This window comes from Schistocerca americana, chromosome 3 (genome assembly GCF_021461395.2).
Source record: "Schistocerca americana isolate TAMUIC-IGC-003095 chromosome 3, iqSchAmer2.1, whole genome shotgun sequence".
In the NCBI taxonomy this organism is placed as follows: domain Eukaryota; kingdom Metazoa; phylum Arthropoda; class Insecta; order Orthoptera; family Acrididae; genus Schistocerca; species Schistocerca americana.
The window spans coordinates 949376002-949403136 of NC_060121.1; the positions used below are offsets into that span (position 1 = coordinate 949376002).

At 38.4% G+C, this 27135-nt stretch overlaps 1 protein-coding gene across 1 annotated transcript in view; it reads left to right on the top strand.

Moving 5' to 3' along the window:
- Positions 1-27135, top strand: part of LOC124607247 (exportin-5) — a 193846-nt gene that overhangs the window by 19628 nt on the left and 147083 nt on the right. Inside the window, exons 2-3 of the mRNA XM_047139523.1 lie at positions 6430-6719; positions 20189-20419. Of these exons, the coding sequence (XP_046995479.1) occupies positions 6435-6719; positions 20189-20419 (516 nt within the window). The 5' untranslated portion in view covers positions 6430-6434. The remainder of the gene's footprint in view (positions 1-6429; positions 6720-20188; positions 20420-27135) is intronic.

Sequence of the window (27135 nt, forward strand, 5' to 3'; positions counted from 1 at the left end):
AAGAAGGATGACTCCACAGATGCCAGTACTATTCCACAGTGTCACTCCTTACATCCTTTTCTAAAATTTTTGGGAAAGTAATGTACCTCAGGATTGTAGCTTTATTCATCTGTAGATCTCTTTTTGCAAGGATATAGGACATGTTGAAGTATTTAAAAGTTTAGACCAATTTAAAATAAACTAATTCGTAAAAACTGTACATACATTTACAGAATTCCAGTTAGAGACAATCTTTAGATTTACTCCTGGTATACAATACTTTTTTTTACAAATAACTTGTTAAATAATGTAGTGCCACACTGTTCACTCATCCCACTATCAGCCACTGCACACACTATACACACATTGTTTCATAACACTTCACTCACTACACACACACACACACACACACACACACACACACACACACACACACACACCGATGTGATCTCTGGGCCATTTTCTGTACCACAACTTCCCATTTGCTATCCTGAAAAACTAATTCAGCATCCCTCTATAATGGGTGAGATGTTGAGCTCAGAAAGAGGAAGAGCTGTTAGTATTGTGCTATGCATAGCTTGGGGGTAAGTTTTTCTAGAAAAGTTAAAAAGAAGGAAGAAAACATAATGTGAAGGTGTTGTGTGGAATGTTGGATGTTTTATAACCAGTATTATTATTTATTTGTATAACATTTTTTTACCAAACCACTACTCTGTTTTATCTAAGTAATCCTTCAATGTATAAAATGTGTTGCATAATAGGAACTTTTTAGCTGCCTTTTTAAATGAGTGTACGTTTGCAATTTCTTTAATCTCTTTTGGTAATTTATTGTACAGTTCTATTCCTTGGTAGAAAATGCTGCTTTGAGTTTTATGTTTATTTTTTCTTGATAATTGTAAGTTGAGTCTAGCTCTTGTTCCATGGTCATGGACAGAGCTGTTTATGCAGTAATTACCAATGTTATTTTTGATGTGTACAGCTGACTGGTAGATATATTCACACGGAGCAGATCTACTACTACTACTACTACTACTACTACAACTACAGCTCGACTACTATTGTTGTTGTTATTCTCAGGGCTCTTTTCTGGAGATTGAAAATTGTGTTCATATTTTGTGCATTTGTTCCCCCCAAAAGAATGCCATAGCTAAGAATTGGGCGTACAACACTGCGTGTTACAACTGATGATAGGATTCTAAGGGCGTAACGTGTTGATGACCTCTTTGCAAGTACCTTTGTGTGTTCACATCACTTCAACTGATAATTGCTTTCTCTGCAAGTAGCTCTCTTGTTTTCTCAGTGACTATAATATTGCTGTCATCAGTGAGGAGATTTTTTTTTCATAATGAGTACCACTACTGGCAAAGTCATTGATGTATATCAGGAATAGTATGGGTCTAATATGCTACCTTGTGGAATCCCTATATTAATGTGTTTTGGTTCTGATAAGTGTTTTACTAAACGTTTAGATCTATTTGAAGTATGCGTTGTCTCTACTCTTTGATCGAGATCAGTCATTAGCAACCCCTGTTATTCTTAATGCTTCTAATTTATTTAATAGAATCTTGTGGTCGACTGTATCAAAGGCCTTAGAAAGATCATTTTTGTAATAATGGGGTACTTTGCCCCTCTACTGAAACTGAGCACTTAATAAAATCTTTACATTTATATATTTACATCTACATCTACATTTATACTCTGCAAGCCACCCAATGGTGTGTGGCGGAGGGCACTTTACATGCCACTGTCATTACCTCCCTTTCCTATTCCAGTCGCGTATGGTTTGCAGGAAGAACGACTGCCGGAAAGCCTCCGTGCATGCTCGAATCTCTCTAATTTTACATTCGTGACCTCCTCGGGAGGTATAAGTAGGGGGAAGCAATATATTCGATACCTCATCTAGAAACGCACCCTCTTGAAACCTGGACAGCAAGCTACACCACGATGCAGAGCACCTCTCTTGCAGAGTCTGACACTTGAGTTTGCTAAACATCTCCGTAACACTATCACGCTTACCAAATAACCCTGTGATGAAACGTGCCGCTCTTCTTTGGATCTTCTCTATCTCCTCTGTCAACCCGACCTGGTATGGATCCCACACTGATGAGGAATACTCAAGTATAGGTTGAACAAGTGTTTTGTAAGCCACCTCCTTTGTTGATGAACTACATTTTCTAAGGACTCTCCCAATAAATCTCAACCTGGCACCCGCCTTACCAACAATTAATTTTATATGATCATTCCACTTTAAATTGTTCTGCGAATCGTCCAGTCGATTAAGACTGACATAGCTCCCTTGTTTGTTGCATGTTTGGAAGAGGAACCACAAATACATAATTTTCATTGCGATTGCAACATGTGCAAGAATTAAATCAGTGATATAACTAAAATATGAAACTTTGATATCAAACACCTCTGAAAAATTAAAAACACGTATGTAACACTGCTGTAAAGCATAACACATGAATACTTGCTGACACTTCATCCATCACTATTAATCTAGCATCTGATCCCTTCTCACAGGAGATATATCACACTACATCTGAAATAGAGCAGGCAACTCTCCATCCATTCCAGATAACAGTAGCAGTAGAAAACCCAGAGGTATCAGCATAAGATCGAAAGAATGCCTCCTATAGGTGAGAGTATTAAAATCCTAAAAGTAAACTGCTAAAGCATTTGCAATGAAGTTCCAGAGTTTGAAGTGCTCGTGAAAAGCAGGGAAGCTCATTGAAACCTGAAATTGATAGCAGTGAGACTTTTGGGGAAAATTTAAGTTTATATTGGAAGGATATGCAGATGGGAACTGGGGTTGGTATATTTGTAGCAGTAGACAAGAAACTCAGTTCCACTAAGACAGAAATTGTAGCTGCACGTGAGATTGTTTGCCAAGACTCAGTATCAGGCATGGGCATCAAGCAATAATTGGATCCTTCTGTCACCCAACAGACTGATCTCCTGATGTAACCAAAAACTTTAGAGAAAACCTCAGTTCACTTGTGCATAAGTTCCCCAATCATACTGTAATCATCAGTGGAGACTTTAATCATCCAACAATTAATTTGGAAAATTACAGTTTTGTTAGTGGTGGATGTGACAAGACATCTTGTGAAATATTACTAAATTCCTTCTCTGAAAACTTCCTAGGTCAGATAGTGAGGAACCTCACTACTGATGGAAATATATTGGATCTAATGGCAACAAATAGACCTGATTTCTTTCAGGATTTTCATACCAAAACTGGTGTCAGTAACCATTATGCTGTTGTGGCAACAATGATTACCAGAGTATGAAGGAAAACTAAAACAAGCAGTTAGATATATATGGTCAGTAAACTAGATAAAAAACGAGTAGTGTCATATCTCAATGAGGAACTTGAAACTTTCAGCACAGGGCAGGAGCATGTAGGAACTATGACTGAAGTTTAAAAGTGTAGTTGACCATGCACTGGATAGATATGTACACAGTAGGACAGTTCATAATAGAAGGGAACCTCCATGGTATACAGTTGCTATAAAAAACTTCTAAAGAAACAGAGCCTACAACATAATAGGTGTAAAACAAAGTATAGGACTATAGATAGATGCTGAATGAAACGCTTTTGGCTTCAAGAGAACAGTGTGTGATGCCTTCAATGACTGCTGTAGCAGAATATTGTCTAACGATATTTCACAAAACCCAAAGAAATTTTTGGTCGTATCTAAAGACTGGTAAGGGCACCAAAGTGAGTGTCCAGTCTCTAGTGAATGAGACAGGATCTGAAATGGAGGGTAGCAAAGCAGAAGCTGAAATACTTAACTCTGTTTTATAGTGTTCCTTGACAAAGGAAAACCCAGGAGAATTGCCCCAATTCAGTTCTCATACCACTGAAAAGATGAATGAAATAATTATTAGTGCACACACACACACACACACACACACACACACACACACACAAAGAAAGTGCATCTTTTGCACGCATGACCACTGTTTCTGCCTGCACACACAAAGCAAGTGCATCTTTCGCACGCATGACCTCTGTTTCTGCCTGCTCCAGCAAGAATGCTGGCCGGGGATAGAAGTCATGTGTGGGAGGTGTGCTTGCTTGTGTGAATTTTTGTGTGTGTTCTTTTCTAAAGAAGCTTTGACCGAAAGCTCAGTGTGTAACAGTCTTTTGTGTTGTGCCTGTCTGCAACTTGAGCATGCCATCTTTGCAGTGAGTAGCAGTCTGTTTTTTTTTTCCATAGTATTGTTGACATTCCAACCTGGACTTTCCATTATTTCACTATTAGCTTGTGTCATCTGCAGACATGATCTTGGCTGCAGTTTCTGAGGTGAGGTGTGTGTGTGTGTGTGTGTGTGTGTGTGTGTGTGTGTGTGTGTGTGTGTGTGTGTGTGTGGGCGCGCGCGCGCGCGCGCGCGTGCGTGCGTGTCATTTATGTAAATAAAGAACAGAAGGGGTCCTAACACATTATTGGGGGTACACCTGTTTCAACTATCCTTTCATCAGATACTAATCTGATTTTATGGTCAGAATGAACAGATGCGAGCTCCACAATGTGTTATCTATTTTAGTAGTATGAGGGAAACGACCTGTTTTCTATTCCTTTTATCCCCGTTGCTTCCAGCTTACATAAAAGAATTTCATGTCTAACAGTACTGAAAGCTTGAGAAAGATCCAAATTAACTCCCACAGCATTGTTGTTGTTATCCAAGATTGTTACTATTTCATTGGTGTAAGCCAGTATCGCTACTTCTGTACTTCTGCCTGTTGAAGGCTATGCTGATTATTGTTCAGTAGACTGCGGTCATTTAAGTACTTGGTGATTATTTGTTTAATTAATCTTTCAGTGATACAAAAATAATTTGTTTCATTAATCTCTCAATGATAAAACGTCACCATTTGTGATCTTCTTTGACTTAGTGCTGCCATTTGATTTTGTCAACCTTAATATTTTATTAGAGAAGTTTCATTTTTATGGTATACATAGTTCCGCAGAGGAAGGCTTACTTCTTATTAAAGCAGAATTCAAAAATTTAACATATGCTGTTTGAGTGATAAAAAGAGGGACACCGTGTCGTGTGTGGAGAGAAATTAAAGTGGGAGTCCCACTGTTGTTCTTACTTTATGTTAATGATCTGCTGTTTTATTTGAATCAGGAGGCAACATTTGTTCTGTTTTCAGATGATACAAGCATTGTTTTGAACCCAAACAAAGAAGCACCAACAACAGATATAGCAAATTATGTTTATGTGAAACTTACTCTTTGGTTTTGCACAAATGGGCCAGCTTTCGACTTTGAAAAGCTGCAGTGCCTCCAGTTTTGGGCCATCAAAATGATCCCATTCTCTCATTAACATAGTATACCAACAAGGAATAATAAGCAGGGTAGAAAGTTCCAAGTGTTTCAGTGTGCATATTGATGAAAACCTACACTGGAAAAACCAAATAGTGCTCTTGCTAAAATGTTTAGGTTGGGCTACTTTTACCACAGAAATAATTGTCATACATGGAGATGTGCAAGTCTGTAAGTTAACGTATTTTGCATAGAATGTAATCTTCACTGTGACTCAGAGTGAAAATGTCATTCTGGAAACAATCCCGCAGGCTGTGGCTAAGGCATGTCTCTTCAAAATCCTTTCTTCCAGGAGTGCTAGTCAAGGAAGCTGGACAGGGATTCCCAGTGAAACTTTTTCATCTTAATGGAAACAACCTTGGCAACGTGTGGGCCCTTGCATGTGCTCCATACAGTCTCAGTCCCTCCGCATGGTATTTGCTTCATACCGAGTGGTAGACACCTGAGTGCAATCATTGTCCCTTAGGCAACAGCAAACATTTTTCCGTGAAGTCATTGACCATCTTGTCTCACAGTGGTATAAATGTATTAACAGTTGTGATGATACTTTTGGAATAATAAAAGTTGATTTACCTTTTTTCCATAAGTCTCATTTTCATTAGATAGCCCCTTATATTTTATAAGAAACTGAAACCGAAGTTACTTCTTCTAACATAACCAAATTAAGCACTTGGGAAACGTAAGAATTCCTTTGTAGCTACATTTTGCTCTTGCCAGTCAACATAAAAAAGTAAGGTATTAAAGCAAAAGCCAACATACTCTGCTCTGCCCAGTATGCTTTGCTTCCTGTTGATGATTTTGCATGTAAGATGAGAAGTAATTTTTCATTCTTTGAATATTATCTCTTTGTCACTGTATTTAACACATATTCTTCTTAATAATCATATACTTTTTTATATATGCCATTTAAAGTGTTGTCTGTAAGTGCTCACCATTCCTTGGTTATTCAGTTAAGGCAGTCGATTATAGTAGTGCATATAGAATTAACTAATTGGTATAGTTCTTGTGACACTTTTTCTAGTTAAATGCAGAGTCTGTTGGCTTTTTTGAGATTACTTGTGGTTTCTTTGTTTACATTTTGTGTTGGTTTTAATTTCTGCATTGTTTCGTGTAGGGAGAATGGAAGGTCCTGAAAGAGCTGATGTCTCAGCGATGGCTACGGATCTGGCACGTCTAGTGGAGCTCATGATGGACCCAAGCGTGCCTCAGGTGCAGAGGCTCGATGCATACACGACCTGTGAACAGTTTAAGGAAACATCACCGCTGTGTGCACAGTGTGGATTTTACCTGGCCCGAAACACAGAAGTTTCTCATATTGTACGTCACTTTGGATTACAGCTAATGGAACACTGTGTGAAGTACCGATGGAACCAGATATCACAACAGGAAAAACTTTTTATTAAGGTAATCACATACCAAAAATTTGTAATAACTGCAAATTTGGAGCACTCTGCATAACAGTTAAATAATAACAGTAATAATAATAATAATAATAATAATAATAATCTCTGTGTGTATATGTTATTTCCTGGTACTTTTTACAAAAACGTATTCATAGAAGGCAAAGTTGTTACATTTAACGTAGAGACAAGGTAAAGAATAGGACTAAGGAAGGCATCATATAGAGGGAAAGAGCACTAAACATTAGGAATCGTGCATACTTATCAATACTGTGTGAACTACTCTATTTATGTGCAGATGATAAAAGCCTTCATTAAAATCACTTGAATGTAGGATAAAGCAGTACTTTTTCAACAGGGGCTTAGGTTTATTTAGAGGTTCAACCAGCACATTTTTCGACATGTGCTCCCAATTGGTCTCCTCTAGTGTTCCTGTTGCATGCAGTTGGTTGAAGGAGACACTCTTATCACCTTGTGGAGTAATTAGCCAGTATCAATTGCATGGCTTTTAAGCTTTGTGCATGTATACAAAAAAATAATCTCACTGCTACTGTGGTAGTGTATGTTTCAGCGTCTGTGTGGCTGTATGTTTTGATGTGTGTACTTTTACTAGAAAAAGAGCAAGAGCTTGAAAGCTAGTGTGAATACTGTTTTCTGTTACGTTTTTCTATGTGGTACACACTGGTCAGATGTAGGTGAATGGTTGCCTTTCTCATATATTAAGTATAATTTCTTTACTTTTGGTGTGACAATCTTGGAAGCACTGAACTGCACAATGACCAATATTGTGGTTCTTGCACCACCATCTACTCTCCTTCCTGCTGCACTTGCCTGTCTCCTGTTTATCCATCTGTGTGAACAGACTTTGCTGTCTCAAGTTGTACTGGTCTTGTTTAAAGTAGTTCACTCGTATGCAAAATAATACTGAAAAACAGTAAATTTCATATGACTTCATTCCATACGACTTTTGCCCTACACAGTTCTTCTTTAGATTCCCATTTGTCGCAGTTGTATTACCAGAATACCAAATTGTTTCACATTTGATGTCTCAAATTGTGCATATTTTAAAGAAGAGAGAAAAATAATAAAACTCTTCGCTGATGTCGTAAAAATGTTAGGCAACGCCCTCTTCGTCCTGTAACATTTTTGTAGCTGCTCATCTAACCCCAACAAATCTTGTTCACTTTATATAAGAAGTACCCACAGAACCAGATACTATTGACAATGACTGAGTGTCTGTCCCATTGTCAGAACAGAAGAAAGAATATTCTTGGAAGAAACAAATAATAATGAAATTGTTAAAACTTCTTGCAGCACAAAATGCTTATATACACTTAGTAAAATGTGTGCAATTGAAATAGAAGAATTTACTACTTCATTAAAATTGTCACTCTCCCATAACTATAAGTTCCCATAACTATGAGTTTTACAACCAACTATATGTACAAGAACATGCAATGAGAAATTGCCTTGCTGGTACACTACCTAGTAATTTTTGTTCACCATATCAAGAAAAAAATTTTAACTACCATCCAAAGTGGACTAACAAAATCCCATTCTATTTCAGATATTCAGATGATACATTAATTTTATTTGAAGTTACAGAAAACGAAATAGACATCTTCCACTCATAGTCACTGACATGAAAATATCACATTTACAATTAAACATGAACAGAATTGTAAAATAAATTTTCTAGATTTCTAAATCACAAGAAACTGACCAAAGCACAAATTCAACATCAACTGAAAATAGGGAACCACAGACTGTATAACACACAACAGCTCTTGTCATCCAAAAGCACACAGAAAAGCATAGTTTTGAATCTGACTAGAGAGGCTAATAAAGTATCCATTGACTAAAGACAATCTAACATCTGAATTAAAGTCAGAGAGAAAAACAGCAAAAAATAATGGTTACAACCTCATTATAAATGATAAAATGTGTACCAGAAAACTGCATACAGTGTGCCGGAAAACTGCATACAAATCAAAAGAGAATAAAAGAAAGCATTACCTTAACAAGACAAATTACAGCATATGTACACTAATCTTTTTGGACATCAGATAAGTCACCTTTTTTTGTGAAGTGGACAATTTTAAATTTCTGAACATTTGAAGCTAGTTGCCAATCTTTGCTCTTAACCAGGATCTAACTGGTTACTTATGCAGCTTTTTTCAGACAGTATTTTATTATAGATAACTCCATCATCTGCAAAAAGTCTGAAGTTAACATAATACTGAACAGCAATTCATCATTATACAACATGAACAGCAAGTGTCTCAACACACTTCCCTGGGGCACAGCACATTTTAATTCTACTTTTGTCGATGATTCTCCAACAAAAATACAGGGTTATTCTAAATGATGGACCAATTTTCAAAACTTCGTATTTATACAAATCTAAATCCAAAGTGAACAAGCTTTATACCAATGAAAAGAGGAAGTTTCAAAGTTTTTTTCATAATGTTTGAGATCAATTTAATAAATTTAATACTTTGTAATAATTTGTAATTTTTAGTAATTATTTAATAATTATAAATGTGTTAAATGTTATAAATGTATGCAAATTGGTGTCTGTTGACTTTTCCACTAAGGTGGAATTTCACTTCATTGCTAAAAATTACACGCTGTAGAAATGTGTCATCCTCCATCTTTGCTGGCACATAACCGGAAAATGCGAGACGCTTCTCTTTGCCATTGGGGTTGAGAGCCTGCACAAGTTGCAATCAGTAGGGCTTGTACAGCAAATGCCTTCTCTGAACTTTCCATTCAGTTGATTGGCTTCATTGTTAGACTTAGTGGGACTGCACACAAAACTTCCTTGAATCTGTCGGACATCACCCTGAGATACATGTGGTCATCCTATACTTTTTCCTTTGCGCACACTCCCTGTCTGTTTAAATTGCTTAAACCAACAGCTAATGCTTATGCAAGTTGGTGGTTGAATACTGAATTTGGTACAAAATGCCCACCGCACTGCAATTTGCTGCTCACCTTTCACGAACTCAGGAACGCGGGAAACCTTGTGCTCCACACTTGTCATCTCTCTCTCTCACAACTGACAGCGAAATGGATTGATGGCACTATTGCCCTGCGAACTCTGCTGGCCGCTTCTGAAACCATTGCCGCTGCCCGCCGAAAACGTTGAAACTTCCTCTTATAATTGGTATATAGTTTGGTCATTTTGGATTTATACTTGAATACATCATCATTTAGATAACCTTGTAATATGCTACATTGTCCTTACCAAAAAACCACAACCCAGTCACAAATTTCATTTGGTATCCCATGTACTTTTGTTAATAAGTGTTGCTGTGGTATTGAGTCAAATGATTTTTGGAAGTCAAGAATCCTTCATCTACCTGACTGCTTTGATCCATGGCTTTCGGGATGTCGTGTGAGAAAATTGCAAGTTGCTTTTATCCTGACCAATGTTTTTGGAATCCACATTAGTTGGGATAGGGGCAATTAAGCTAAGAATATTTTTTAAGATTCTGCAACGTATTTTCTAATATTCTACAACAGATGGATGTCAGAGACATTGAAAGACAATTTTGAGAATCACTTCTGTCACGCTTCTTGTAGATCTGTTTCTCTTATTGTAGATAGGTGAGAACTATGCTTTCTTCAAATTACTGGGGACATTGTTTTGTGTGATCTATATGATATGTTATGGTTAAAAAAGGGCAGACTCTAGCACAAATCCTGTATATAAAGTGATTGGGATTACATCATCCCCTGGAGCTTTGTTAAGTTTTAACTGTTTTAGCTCAGAGCTACTGACTAATATCTGCATCAGTCTTCTTTGCAGTGCTGTGAGAATCAAATTGGGGTAATATTCTTGGTCTTTTCCTTTTTAAAGGAACATATGTAAAATAGAGTTAAGCATTTCTGCCCTTGCTTTGCTAACCTCATTTTCAGTTCCTGTATCATCTTTGAGTTCCATGATGCCTTGACACCAACTTCAGGACCACTGATAGTTTTCACATATGAAAAGAATTTCTTCGCGATGTGTGAGAGGTCTTTGAATAACATTCTGCTACAGTAGTTATTGAAGATCTTCAGACATTGCCCTGTTGACAGTAAATTTTCATTTCACTTCTATCTAGCTATGTTTTGTTTTATGCATATTGTGCAATATCCACTGTTTCTGTAGAAGTTGTTCTACACAATGGACCATGGATGGGCAACCAGCAGTCTGCAGGCCAGATCTGGCCCATGATTAGTTTCAGTCTGACCCATGGAAGAAATTAATGGGAGAGAGAGTGAGGCACTCACATTGTACTCCACCTGTGATGCATTTTCAGACATTCACCAGTTTGTTGCTCACATTATTCCAGTTTGGTTTCTGCATAATACAGCTCATATATGCTAAATTCAAAGATTAATTTGTGAAATGTTATAGAAACAACCCAGGCCTATGCAATTAGTCTTTTTGGACAAATATTTTTAAAAATATATTTGCTGATAGTGCTTGTGGATATTAGCAAAGTAAATTTCAAACACGCCAACGACATGCTTGTGCCCAAAAATTGCTTTCTTTTAGGATCTGCTCCATTATGCGGATGGATCCAGATAGGGAAATGGTCACTACCATGAAGGTCGTTGTCCACTGCCCACTCAGCAGTGTCCCCAAGAACGGGCGAGCAGAAGGAGAGATCTGTGGCTGTAGACGAACCCGTAGCGGTACTAGAATGTGTGGCTTGACCCATGTTCAACAGTATAAGATCAGTTGTTTGTAGCATATCCTCAAGTACCCGCCCGTTGGGGCTAATTGCTTCTAGACTGAGAGTGCCTGTCTTTTTGCTGTATCTTGTTTTACTATTCTTTCTTGTATTAACATTAGTAAAAAATTCTTGTCCTTTGCAGACATATTGAAACACTTCAGCCATTGAAACTGAAGATAATTTATAAAGAATTAACGGCAGCCAGTTGCTTTCATAGGTGTTTATTTTTCTACGGTATTTCAGATGTTCACATTTATTTACATGTTGTGAATGTTGTTTCTTTACTAATCGTATTGCACAATTTTGCAACAGAAGTTTTAAGACGGTAATTGTAAACCGTTGGAACTAAAGAGACAATATTCACGATGTGTAAATGAAGAAGAGGTGAACATAAAATTAATGTACTCTCAAAAATGTGTATTTTGAAGCACACTTTGTTGGTGTGGCATGTCAGGAAAGGGGAGACATTCATACTGGTGAATTACCCTATGTCTAGAGCACTATAGTTTTGACTTTTGCTGCTAGGAATGATGCTGTCATGTCACGTGATGAGCCAGCATAGGAGCTTAAGTAAGTATGTAAATCAGGCCCACATGGCACCAAAGGTTGTGCCAACAACTGCCATTGAGGGTCCCTCCTATCACAAACTGTTCTACTAGGTTTATATTTATCCAGTATAACAGAAAATCCTGGATGGAATGTAACAATACTATGAGAAGGAAAGTTGCCACTCACCATATAGTGGAGATGCTGAGTCGCAGATAGGCGCAACAAAAAGATTTTCACACCTAAAGCTTTCGGCCAATGGCCTGTGTCAACAATAGACACACAAATGCACACACTCATGCAAATGCAACTCTCACACACGACTGCAGTCTCAGGCAACTGAAACCAAACTGCGAGCATGCAAATGCAACTCACACACGACTGCAGTCTCAGGCAACTGAAACCACAGTGCGAGCAGTGGCAGCTTTCCTTCTCATGATACTGTTACATTTATCCAATATAAACTTGAGCCAGAGTTCCTCTAAATGATCCTGCCCAGAGATAAATGTTCCTCTTTCAGATGTGGCATTACTGTCGCTTTATCAACTTATTTGGGTGTGTAAATCTATTTGTATAAGTGCCCTTTTTTACTTTAATAATCACTTTTGCAATAGCTACCTCTCAGTCACTGATGTCAGTTTAAATGTGAACACCATCCAAGAAGTAAGAGCTATTTATGACCATTAGATCTAAAATAATTTCGATATGGGAAGGCTTCTGAATTATTTGTTTTTTGTAGTTTTCAGAGAAGGCATTGAGTGTTGTTTCACAAGATGGCTTACCCACTATTTGTAAAACTGTGATTACCCTAATCAATTGTTAGATGATTAAAGTCTTCTCCATTTATGACAATAGAATTGCAGGGCATAAATAATTGCAAGTTAGGTTTTCTTAAATTTTGTTGTTAAAAATATCACACCTTTTAGTTTTAATTCATTTCATGTCTTCTGCTACATGAAACTTGCAGACAGTGAACAGATATGTGTTGTTTACATCCTTGTGTTTTTTACGTCGACTGCTGCCTGAAAGTTATCTGTACAACTTACTGAAACATAAAGGTTTTATTAATTATTATTTTATTACAGTTCAAGAGTGTTGTGCTTTTCAGTTTACTGTAAAAGTACTATCATGTGTAACAGATTTGGATGTTGTCGGAGGTTAGTTAGTATGGGAGAACCATTTGTGTTAGTGTTTCACTTGGTGATTGTAACAGGGAAGCCAGTAAAGTGTCAGATCAGGCTTTTCTGTTGAGTTGTAGATTATATAGGTGTGAAAAGAAAATTGTGGAATTAGGAAGAAAGATTTCTGCGCTTCAGGAAGTATTAGAAATGGTGTATTTTGAATTAGATAGGTTGAGGGGCAGAAGAGATAATGGGAGCTTGGATAATGTGACAAATAATAGAAAAAAAGAAGTCAACTTCAGAAGTCACATTTCAGATTCCTGTTAGCAATCAGTTTGACTTGTCACCTGAAATAGGAGAAGAACGTAAACCAGTTTTTGAGGAAAGTAGAGTGCAGCAGACTCATAGGAATGACTTGAAAGCTAGACTGGTAGAAAAATCAAGTAGAGGGAAAATAGTCTTGCTGCTAGGCAGCAGTCATGGGGAGGGAGGGTAGACCAAATGGTACAAGAAAAGCTAGGTGTAGAACACCAGGTCACAAGCATTGTGAAACCAGGTGTGAGGCTTAGCCAGACAACAGAGAACATAGGTCCTTGCACAGAGAATTTGGTGGAGAAGAACTACATCTACACCTTCATTTATATTCCGCAAGCCACCCAACGGTGTGTGGCGGAGGGCACTTTACGTGCCACTGTCATTACCTCTCTTTCCTGTTCTAGTCGCGTATGGTTCATGGGAAGAACGACTGCTGGAAAGCCTCCGTGCGCGCTCAAATCTCTCTAATTTTACATTCGTGATCTCCTCGGGAGGTATAAGTAGGGGGAAGCAATACATTCAATACCTCATCCAGAAACGCACCCTCTCGAAACCTGGACAGCAAGCTACACCGTGATGCAGAGCGCCTCTCTTGCAGAGTCTGCCACTTGGGTTTGCTAAACATCTCCGTAACGCTATCATGCTTACCAAATAACCCTGTGACAAAACGCGCCACTCTTCTTTTGATCTTCTCTATCTCCTCTGTCAACCCAACGTGGTACGGATCCCACACTGATGAGCAATACTCAAGCATAGGTCAAACGAGTGTTTTGTAAGCCACCTCCTTTGTTGATGGACTACATTTTCTAAGGACTCTCCCAATGAATCTCAACCTGGCACCCGCCTTACCAACAATTAATTTTATATGATCATTCCACTTCAAATTGTTCAGCACGCATACTCCCAGATATTTTACAGAAGTAACTGCTGACAGTGTTTGTTCCGCTATCATATAATCATACAATAGAGGATCCTTCTTTCTATGTATTCGCAATACATTACATTTGTCTATGTTAAGGGTCAGTTGCCGCTCCCTGCACCAAGTGCCTATCCACTGCAGATCTTCCTGCATTTCGCTGCAATTGTGTAATGCTGCAACGTCTCTGTATACTACAGCATCATCCGCGAAAAGCCTCATGGAACTTCCGACACTAGCTACTAGGTCATTTATATATATTGTGAAAAGCAATGGTCCCATAACACTCCCCTGTGGCACGCCAGAGGTTACTTTATCGTCTGTAGACGTCTCTCCATTGAGAACAACATGCTGTGTTCTGTTTGCTAAACATTCTTCAATCCAGCCACACAGCTGGTCTGATGTTACGTAGGCTCTTACTTTGTTTATCAGGCAATAGTGCGGAACTGTATCGAATGCCTTCCGGAAGTCAAGGAAAATGGCATCTACCTGGGTGCCTGTATCTAATATTTTCTTGGTCTCGTGAACAAATAAAGCGAGTCGGGTGTCACATGATCACTGTTTCCGGAATCCATGTTGATTCCTACAGAGTAGATTCTGGGTTTCCAGAAGTGACATGATACGCGAGCAAAAAACATGTTCTAAAATTATACAACAGATCGATGTCAGAGATATAGACCTATAGTTTTGCGCGTCTGCTCGACGACCCTTCTTGAGAACTGGAACTACCTGTGCTCTTTTCCAATCATTTGGAACCTTCCGTTCCTCTAGAGACTTGCGGTACATGGCTCTTAGAAGGGGGGCAAGTTCTTTCGCGTACTCCGTGTAGAATCGAATTGGTATCCCGTCAGGTCCAGTGAACTTTCGTCTGTTGAGTGATTTCAGCTGCTTTTCTATTCCTTGGACACTTATTTCGATGTCAGCCATTTTTTCGTTTGTGCGAGGATTTAGAGAAGGAACTGCGGTGCGGTCTTACTCTGTGAAGCACTTGTAGTAGGAGGAGATCATGTGGAATTTGTGGAGGTTGTACAGTGCCACGACCAGCTCTGGCTTAGCACAGCTGTTAGCCATGGTAAGAAAGAGCTCAACACATAGCTTTTGTTTGAAACAAAGTCTTATACCTGTGCATGCCTGTTGCAGCAATTGGGATGTGGATATACACAAATCATGGCCTGCACCTGAATAGAAGAGGGGAAGGAAAGATTAGCTGAGCATCTTGCAGAAAGTGTGTCGGCCCACGAGCACAAAAGACAAAATCCCTGTGATTACTTGACTCAAAGGTGCACATTTTTAAGGTTAGAGTTAGGTTACAGACTGACAGTATTGAGAGACATTACAGGAGAGCAGATCTATAAAATATGCAGGTGTTCACAGATAAATAAAATTAGTTTGTTTCATCAGAAAATTATGGGGCTGAAAAGCAAGATAGATGAGCTTCTTGTTTGCATAGATGATGTGGAAAATTCTGAAGTGTTAGGTATTCTGTCTCTCTCTGAACACCACGTAGCCACAGGGATGGAGAAGTTAAATTAACATTGAAAAACACTTACCTAATAATTTAACAGTCTAAACATCCCCTCTAGGAATCTTTCAACATATTTATGAGAAATATGTATTATTAAGCTACTTGTCAGCAAGAAGAAACAGTTTGTAGTTTGTGGAGGTTACAGTGTAGATTTTGTAAAAGATACAGACAGGAAAAATGAACTAGAACCATTATTTGAGCGTTTCAGTCTAATATCAGTAGTCAGTGCGGCATGGTAGTAGGACACTTATTGTTAACATTTTTATAGCCAGTGCTCAGGCTGAAACAATTAATGTGCACTCATTTGCTAATGGACTTCCTGATCATGATGCACAATTATTGGAAATAAACACTACAGTGTCTTGCAGCTCAGGGGCAGGTTCATGCAAAGCGGTGAGGTTTTTTAATGAGAGCAGGATACAGTGTTTTAAGAATAAGTTAAAAGAGGTGATATGGGATGGTGTCTATATAGAAAAGAGATGCTAATGTCTGTTCAATCTATTCCGTAGTAAATTTATGTCAGTATTTGAAAGTTACTTTCCTAAAAAGTTACCCAGAAGACCCATCGAAGAAAAAAGGAAGCTGTGGATAACTAAGGGATTTTAGATCTCATATGTAAGAGGGTTAGGAAACTTTATATAAAGGTTAGAGTAAGTCAGGAATCAAGATTGCTTGCATACTAAAAAAAGGTACTCTAATATTTCAAGGAAAGTCATTAAAATGTCAAGAGTTATGTATGCCCCCATAGAAATATACAGATAGTAAGATTAAAACTACACAAAATATTGTCAAACAGGAGACAGGACAGTCAAACATTGTACAAGATTCCATAACAATTAAAATGTATGACAATATTGTGACATACAATTCACAAGTTATGAGCACATTGAACAATCACTTTCTCAATGTAACAGCAAAAATAGAGTTGAATGGTTTGGCTGAGCAAGGAAGATAATGTGTTAAAATTATCATTCCACTAAACTTGAAGCAACTAGAAGTAGCACCCACATCCTTCAGTGATATTAAAATAATTCTAAAAAACAAAATTTTATGTTTTGTTGACGGAATTTCAACCAGAATTCTGAAAATATTTGTTCCAATTCAATAATAATGTCTTTAATGATATACATAATACATCACTGGTGCAGGGAGTTTTTCCAAACACGTTAAAGGATGCAATTGTTAAACTGCTTCATAAGAAAGGTGACAAGAATGACTTAAACAATTAGCGCCCAATTTCCTTACTGACAAAATAAAAGTTCTTGAACAAAATCAAGCAGTAGAAACTCCATTCAGGAATATCAACAATTGGTTATGAACTGCAGATTAAAACTGAAGAAACAACAAAAACTTGGAAATTTAAGGAGGTGGGACCTGGATAGACTGAAAGAACCAGAGGTTGTAGAGAGTTTCAGAGAGCATTAGGGAGCGATTGACAGGAACAGGGGAAAGGGATATAGAAGAAGAATGAGTAGCTTTGAGAGATGAAATAGTGAAGGCAGCAGAGGTTCAAGTAGGTAAAAAGATGAGGGCTAGTAGAAATCCATGGGTAACAGAAGATACATTGAATTTAATTGATGAAAGGAGAAAATATAAAAATGCAGTAAATGAAGCAGGCAAAAAGGAATACAAACATCTCAAAAACGAGATCGACAGGAAGTGCAAAATGGCTAAGCAGGAATGGCTAGAGGACAAATGTAGAGGCATATATCACTAGGGGTAAGATAGATACTGTGTACAGGAAAATTAAAGAGACCTTTGGAGAAAAGAGAACCACTTGTTTGAATATCAAGAGCTCAGATGGAAAACCAGTTCTAAGCAAAGAATGGAAGGCAGAAAGGTGAAAGGAGTATATAGAGGGTCTATACAAGGGCAATGTACTTAAGTGCAATATTACTGAAATGGAAGAGGATGTAGAGGAAGATGAAATGGGAGAAATGATACTGTGTGAAGAATTTGACAGAGCTGAAAGACCTAAGTCGAAACAAGGCCCCGGGGTAGACAACATTCCATTAGAGCTACTGATAGCCTTCCATCTGACCATGATGTATGAGGCAGGTGAAATACCCTCAGGCTTCAAGAAGAATATATTAATTCCAATCTCAAAGAAAGCAAGTGTTGACAGGTGTGAAAATTACTGAACTATCAGTTTAATAAGTCACTGTTGCAAACTACTAACACAAATTCTTTACAGATGAATGGAAAAACTGGTAGAAGCCATAGAAATGTGGGAACACGTGAGGCACTACAGACACTATGAATTACCTTAGAAGGTAGATTAAGGAAAGTCAAACCTATGTTTGTAGCATTAGACTTAGAGAAAGGTTTTGATAATATTGACTGGGATACTCTCTTTCAAATTCTGAAGGTGGCAGGGGTCAAATACAGGGAGAGAAAGGCTATTTAGAATTTGTACAGGAACCATATGGCACTTGTTAGAGTCTAGGGCCATGAAAAGGAAGCAGTGGTTGAGAAGGGAGTGAGACAGGGTTGTAGCCTATCCCTGATGTTCTTCAATCTGTATACTGAGCAAGCAGTAAAGGAAATGAAAGAAACGTTTGAAGTAGGGGTTAAAGTCCAGAGAGAAGAAACAAAAGCTTTGAGGTTTGCCGATGACATTGTAATTCTGCCAGAGACAGCAAAGGACTGAGAACAGCAATTGAACAGAATGAACAGTGTCATGAAAGGAAGATATTAGATGAACATCAACAGAATCAAAACGACGATAATGTAATGTAGTCAAATTAAATCCGGTGATGCTGAGGAAATTAGAGTAGGAAATGAGACACTTACAGTAGTAGATGAGTTTTGGTATTCGGGGAACAAAGTAACTGATGTTGATCGAAGTAGAGAGGATATAAAATATAGACTGGCTATGGCAAGGAAAGCGTTTCTGAAGAAGAGAAATTTGTTAACATTGAGTATAGATTTAAGTGTCAGGAAGTCTTTTCTGAAAGTACTTGTATGGAGAGTAACCGTGTATGGAAGTGAAACATGGACGATAAATAGTTTAGACAAGAAGAGAATAGAAGCTTCCAAAATGTAGTGCTACAAAAGAATGCTGAAGATTAGTTGGGCAGATCACATAACTAATGAGGAGGTACTGAATGGAATTGGGGAGAAGAGAACTTTGTGGTACAACCTGACTAAAATAAGGAATTGGTTGGTAGGACGCGTTCTGAGGCTTCAAGAGATCATCCATTTAGTATTGGATGGAAGTGCAGAGGGTAAAAATCGTAGAGGGAGACCAAGTCATGAATACACTGAACAGACTCAGAAGGATGTAGGTTGCAGTAGTTACTTGGAGATGAAGAAGCTTGCACTGGATAGAGTAGCATAGAGAGCTGCATCAAACCAGTCTCTGGACTGAAGGCCACGCACCCCGCACACAGTCAGCTACTGGGGTAGTTGTCTGTGCTGTGTAGTGTAACCTTGACCCATTTAGGTATACTGTGCATTTCTCAATCCTGTGTAGTACAAGTGTGTGAAGTGCCAGTTCTAGTTTGTCACAGAATCTTCGAAGTCTCAGAATCAAGCTTTCCACTCAGCTTGAAACCTGAGGTCACCTATCAGTTCTGGGGACAATGCTACAGATTGTGAACTATTTTGAAACACTGAGTAAGTCTGATCTCAACCTTCTCTGCCGGTCTCTGGAATGTACCAAGTATGACCTTCAAGCATAGTCAAGCAGTGTTTGTTCCATCATGCTTCACAGTCTACAGTTGGTTGCATGTTGTTTCTTCAGTGGTTGCCTGAACATCCTCTTCTAAATGTTGAATAAGGCCTCCAGACATACAGGCTGAGAATGTAATGTGACACTTCCCATTCCTTACTGACGTTTTCCTATGGCTTACCATTATTTGCCATACATTCAAACTGCCAATGACTGTTAAGGCATGGGACTCAAATATGGGAGCAGCACTCAGTCAGTTCTATATATAGCAACCCTGATTTCGTTTCAATTTCTTCCTTCTGAAGCCTGTATGATTCCTCAAATGAGGATAAAGTGTACTCTGTAACCCATCCTTGTCCACTACAAATTATGGGTTCCAGAGTCGACAGCATATGAAACTGTTCTTGCCTTAAGAATATCTGATAAGTATAGATCATGTTCTAATAATGTTTAACTGCCAGTACGTGGTACAATGATACAAAAGAAGGCTACTGCCTTGATATGGCGTTTAATTAATTTTTCTACTTCTGTTTTGTCATTACATCATCTTTTCCATTATATATTGTTTTTGATACTCTGTAAACATAGCATCACTCTTTGGTAAGTTAAATGTAAGTTTGGTATGTTAAATTGTTCTTGTTCAACAGGAAAATGCCATGAAGTTGCTCATTGGGGGCATTGAACAACAGCTTCAAGATTATAACCACATCAAGGATGCACTTTCACGAGTGATTGTGGAAATGATAAAAAGAGAATGGCCACAGCAGTGGCCAACTTTGTTGAAAGAGCTCAGTGATGCGTGCAGGCATGGGGAAAGTCAGACTGAAATGGTCCTCTTTGTTTTTCTGCGGCTTGTTGAAGATGTGGCTTTGCTGCAGGTAAATGTGAAATTCTTGTCTGTAACCACTTATATTTCTCATGTTTGCTGTTATGGAGCGTATTAGTCTATGGCTTCAACTGCCAGAGCCTGCAGTTGTGTGTGTGAGTTTGTGTGTGTGTGTGTGTGTTTGTGTGTGTGTGTGTGTGTGTGTGTGTTTGAGAGAGAGTGAGTGAGAGAGAGAGAGAGAGATCCATTTTTGACAAAGGCCTTGTTGGTCGAAGGCTTATTTTATGACAGTCTTTTTGTTGTGCCTATCTGCGACTCAGCATCTCTGCTATATGGTGAGTGGCAAATATCCTTTTTATAATATTGTTGGAGCTTATTAGTAATTTAGACGTCCCTTGGCTGTATTGCAAGTATGATTAAGGGTATCCTCAACAATAGGGACTGCCATTTCACTTGCTATGGACTGGCAGGATTTCTTAATTAGGATTTGCTTCCTGAGGGAAGCTGATATCAGCATTCCTCTAGAATTGCACTGGCCCTACTTTGTTGGGCAAGCTACATACAACTGGCTGCTCTGCCATGGATCATGGGGCTTGTGTGCCGCTGCCAGTAACTAACCTGTTGGTGACATGGTTCTCAGCTTGTGCAAAGCGAGCAGAACTTCTCCACGTGATGCTAAAGGTTCCTTTGACACTGCAGTACCTCTTCATAAGGTTTTTCTACTTACTGAAGAAATAAATAAAAAAAACTGAGACTGTAATGATGGCTGTACTCAATTGAATGTGAAAGTTTAATAATAGAATGTAATAAATAACACCACATCATTTACTTTTTTCAATAAGCTTAAAAATGGTGTAAATAACAGGACATGTAAATAGTTGACATCACTTTTTAAGCATCACGTTATAAAACATCAATAAGCCATTTTATTAAATGTATTGGCCTTTAAAAAATCCCTGGTTTTTCATAAGTTTCATATTTCATAAACACATAGGTAGCTTCTACTTTTTTGGCAAAATATTCAGAGTTGTAGTTTGTTTCAGTTTCTCCTTGTGATTTTTTCCTATCTTGTTTTCTAGTTCATAAATTTAGTCAGAAGTTTTGTTGTCTACATCTGCAGCAGAATAGATTTCTGTATTATGTTCACTGTGGCATTTGGTAAAACATTAGCAGAAGTCTGAAATTGATATATTTAATGAATATTTTATATCTTCAGCTGTCAATCCAGTTAATACCACAGGTCTGACTCGGATGGTAAAGCCCTACCCTAGGCTGGAAACTGCTTTTGAATTTAAGGAAGTGAATGTGGAGGAAATAGGAAAAATAATAGATAACTTAAAGAATAAGACCTCATCTGGCTGGGACGGACTGAGTAGTATTATAATTAAAAAATGCAATAAGGAATTAGTTGGAATAATTACCCATTTGATCAACAGTAGTATCAGGGAGCACACATTTCCAAATATATTGAAGAAAAGTACAGATAAACCTGTGCATAAAAAAGGATTGAAACAAGAGCTATCAAACTTCAGGCCCATATCACTAATACCAATTTTCAGTAAAATATTTGAAATTGTTTTGTTGACACAACTTATTGATTATTTCACAAAGAATAATTCACTAGCAGAAACACAGCATGGCTTCAAAAAGCATCACAGTACCATTACGGCAATTACCGAATTTCTCCACAATGTGTATGATGCCCTGGATGAGGGAATGCAGACAGCAGGGATATTTCTAGACCTTACTAAAACATTTGACTCAGTGAGCCATGAGCTATTACTAAGCAAACTGGAAACTTACAATATGAATGCTACATCCATACAACTACTGATCACTTATCTAACCAATTGTAAGTAGTGTATAAAGCTGAGTTATGAAATTAATGGTCAGATCAACCATTTCCAATCCAGCTATGAAACAGTAAAACAAGGTGTACCTCAGGGCTCCATATTGGGGCCTTTCCATTTCCCGGTCTACATTAAGGGGAGATGAAAGTATTTAAAAAATATAGTAAATCCCATATTTCCAATATAAAGCAAAATACTGACATTGAGGTTAGGGTCGGGCCTGCAGATGCAAACATTAGCTTGTCTCCAAGTGCATCTAAAATAAAACTTGGGATAGGGATTGTGTCAGAAGAAACAAATCATGACAGAAATACAGGTTTTGTGGATCTGGAAATGGTGGCAGAAGCACTTAGAAAAGCCTACAAGTGCTCTGTTTGTGGAAGGAATGTGGATTTGGTTGATGACGGAAAGAGAGAAGGTTTGGTTTGCACATTGTACATTTTGTATCAAAACTGTGGTGCTGGCAGACCATTCAAGACATCAAAGGTCAGTAATAGAATCTATGAAGCCAATATGAGATTGGCTTATGGACTAAGATGTATAGAGATTGGAAGGGATGGTGGAAGCCTTTTATGTGGTATTATGAACATGCCTGGTCCCTCCCCTATAATTTTCTGCAATGAATACTGCTCTCCTCAATGCAGTTGCAGAAGTAAGTGAAGAGAGCATGAAAATGGCAGTCCTGGGGGCAGTTCAAGAAAATTGTGAAGCAACTAATAGCAGCGATATAGCAGTTTCCTGTGACAGTTCCTGGATGAAGAGGGGGCATACTTCACTGCATGGAGTTTCAACAATCATTAGTGTCGACACTGGAAAAGTATTAGACTTAAAGGTGATGTCTAAATATTGTCCTGCATGTTCCTTGCACAAGAAATATATTGATGCAGTTAAAGAAACAGAATGACAAGAAGCCCATAAAGCTGTTTGTAGCAGAAATTATGCAGGCTCCAGTGGTGGGATGGAAGCTGCAGGTATGAAATTAATTTTCCATAGATCTTTGCAAAAGTATGGAGTAAGATACGCACAGTATTTAGGAGATGGAGACTCTAGTGCTTTCAAGAATGTAGTTGAAAGGCAGCCCTATGGAAAAGATTGCACTATTGAGAAACTGGAGTGCTTAGGCCATATTCAGAAGAGGATGGGTGGAAGAGTCCTAAGACTTGTTGCAGACAATAAAGGCAAGCTACTAGAGGATGGGAAGCCACTGGGAGGTAAAAACAGACTAACAAAGAAGAGAATTGACAGCCTACAAGTCTATTATGGTGCTGCAATTAGAATCAACCTCACAAGCTTGGACAGTATGAGGAAAGCAGTATGGACCATTTGGTTCATTACTTGTCAACATACACTACACCTCAACATGGCCTCTGTTCTAATGAATGGTGCAAATTTTTGAAAAGTAAGGAAAGTGGGCAAGTTTATACCCATAAAAATACCCTTCCTTATGAGGTTTCAGTGGCCATTAAACCATCTTTTAGAGCACTAGCTTCACCAGAACTGCTAGAAAAATGTCTGCATGGGAAAACACAGAACCTAAATGAAAGTTTCAATGCTCTTATTTGGAAAAGATGTCCAAAGACTGTGTTTGTTTCTAATTTGATGGTGAAGATTTCTGCCTGGGAAGCTGCAGCAGTGTTTAATGATGGGAATGTGGCAAGACTTCACATCCTCAGCAAGTTGGGCTTTACACCTGGAGTTTTCACTGAGCAGATACTGCAGATCATCGATAAGCAAAGAATCGCAAAGGTGGAGACTTCAGTCCAGAAAATACAAAAAATTGCTAGGCAAAGGAGCAGAGAAGCTGTAGAGGATGATGAGGAAGAAATGGAATATGGATATGGGCAGTTTTAGCTAAGGTATGATAGATTTGATTTTTTTTTCCCCCTGCAACGTAAGGTTTTCTGCTTTGAGGAACACATATATCAGAAACTACTGGAAGGATTGCAGTGAACTTTGGCATATGTATTCTTTTACTTTGAAGCAATGTTTAAGTGGAACAAAATTTTAATCAAGATATTATACACAGTTTTGTGGTTGATAATAGATTGAAAAGTTTGCTTGTTAAAAATCTTCGAATCCAAAATATCACAGAAAATAGTAGCATTGTTGTTGTTGTTGTGGTCTTCAGTCCTGAGACTGGTTTGATGCTGCTCCCCATGCTACTCTATCCTGTGCAAGCTTCTTCATCTCGCAGTACCTACTGCAATCTACATCCTTCTGAATCTGCTTAGTGTATTCATCTCTTGGTCTCCCCCTACGATTTTTACCCTCCACGCTGCCCTCCAATACTAAATTGGTGATCCCTTTATGCCTCAGCACATGTCCTACCAACCGATCCCTTCTTCTAGTCAAGTTGTGCCACAAACTCCTCTTCTCCCTAATCCTATTCAGTACCTCCTCATTAGTTATGTGATCTACCCATCTAATCTTCAGCATTCTTCTGTAGCACCACATTTCGAAAGCTCCTATTCTCTTCTTGTCCAAACTATTTACCGTCCATGTTTCACTTCCATACATGGCTACACTCCATACAAATACTTTCAGAAATGACTTCCTGACACTTAAATCTATACTCGATGTTAACAAATTTCTCTTCTTCAGAAACGCTTTCCTTGCCATTGCCAGTCTACATTTTATATCCTCTCTACTTCGACCATCATCAGTTATTTTGCTCCCCAAATAGCAAAACTCCTTTACTACTTTAAGTGTCTCATTTCCTAATCTAATACCCTCAACATCACCCGACTTAATTCGACTACATTCCATTATCCTCATTTTGCTTTTGTTGATGTTCATCTTATATCCTCCCTTCAAGACACCATCCATTCCGTTCAACTGCTCTTCCAAGTCCTTTGCTGTCTCTGACAGAATTACAATGTCATCAGCGAACCTCAAAGTTTTTATTTCTTCTCCATGGATTTTAATACCTACTCCGAATTTTTCTTTTGTTTCCTTTACTGCTTGCTCAATATACAGATTGAATAACATCGGGGAGAGGCTACAACCCTGTCTTACTCCCTTCCCAACCACTGCTTCCCTTTCATGTCCCTCAACTCTTATAACTGCCATCTGGTTTCTGTACAAATTGTAAATAGCCTTTCGCTCCCTGTATTTTACCCCTGCCACCTTCATAATTTGAAAGAGAGTATTCCAGTCAACATTGTCAAAAGCTTTCTCTAAGTCTACAAATGCTAGAAACGTAGGTTTGCCTTTCCTTAATCTTTCTTCTAAGATCAGTCGTAGTGTCAGTATTGCCTCACGTGTTCCAGTATTTCTATGGAATCCAAACTGATCTTACCCGAGGTCGGCTTCTACTAGTTTTTCCATTTGTCTGTAAAGAATTCGTGTTAGTATTTTGCAGCTGTGGCTTATTAAACTGATTCTTCGGTAATTCTCACATCTGTCAACTCCTGCTTTCTTTGGGATTGGAATTATTATATTCTTCTTGAAGTCTGAGGGTATTTCGCCTGTTTCATACATCTTGCTCACCAGATGGTAGAGTTTTGTCAGGACTGGCTCTCCCAAGGCCGTCAGTAGTTCCAATGGAATGTTGTCTACTCCGGGGGCCTTGTTTCGACTCAGGTCTTTCAGTGCTCTGTCAAATTCTTCACGCAGTATCGTATCTCCCATTTCATCTTCATCTACATCCTCTTCCGTTTCCATAGTATTGTCCTCAAGTACATCGCCCTTGTATAGACCCTCTATATACTCCTTCCACCTTTCTGCTTTCCCTTCTTTGCTTAGAACTGGGTTTCCATCTGAGCTCTTGATGTTCATACAAGTGGTTGTCTTATCTCCAAAGGTCTCTTTAATTTTCCTGTAGGCAGTATCTGTCTTACCCCTAGTGAGATAAGCCTCTACATCCTTACATTTGTCCTCTAGCCATCCCTGCTTAGCCATTTTGCACTTCCTGTCGATCTCATTTTTGAGACGTTTGTATTCCTTTTTGGCTGCTTCATTTACTGCATTTTTATATTTTCTCCTTTCATCAATTAAATTCAATATTTCTTCTGTTACCCAAGGATTTCTACTAGCCCTCGTCTTTTTACCTACTTGATCCTCTGCTGCCTTCACTACTTCATCCCTCAAAGCTACCCATTCTTCTTCTACTGTATTTCTTTCCCCCATTCCTGTCAATTGTTCCCTTATGCTCTCCCTGAAACTCTGTACAACCTCTGGTTCTTTCAGTTTATCCAGGTCCAATCTCCTTAAATTCCCACCTTTTTGCAGTTTCTTCAGTTTTAATCTACAGGTCATAACCAATAGATTGTGGTCAGAGTCCGCATCTGCCCCTGGAAATGTCTTACAATTTAAAACCTGGTTCCTAAATCTCTGTCTTACCATTTTATAATCTATCTGATACCTTTTAGTATCTCCAGGATTCTTCCATGTATACAACTTTCTATCATGATTCTTAAACCAAGTGTTAGCTATGATTAAGTTGTGCTCTGTGCAAAATTCTACCAGGCGGCTTCCTCTTTCATTTCTTAGCCCCAATCCATATTCACCTACTACGTTTCCTTCTCTCCCTTTTCCTACACTCGAATTCCAGTCACCCATGACTATTAAATTTTCGTCTCCCTTCACTACCTGAATAATTTCTTTTATTTCATTATACATTTCTTCAATTTCTTCGTCATCTGCAGAGCTAGTTGGCATATAAACTTGTACTACTGTAGTAGGTGTGGGCTTCGTATCTATCTTGGGCACAATAATGCGTTCACTAAGCTGTTTGTAGTAGCTTACCCGCGTTCCTGCTTTCCTATTCATTATTAAACCTACTCCTGCATTACCCCTATTTGACCTTTTGTTTATAACCCTGTAGTCGCCTGACCAGAAGTCTTGTTCCTCCTGCCACCGAACTTCACTAATTCCCACTATATCTAACTTTAACCTATCCATTTCCCTTTTCAAATTT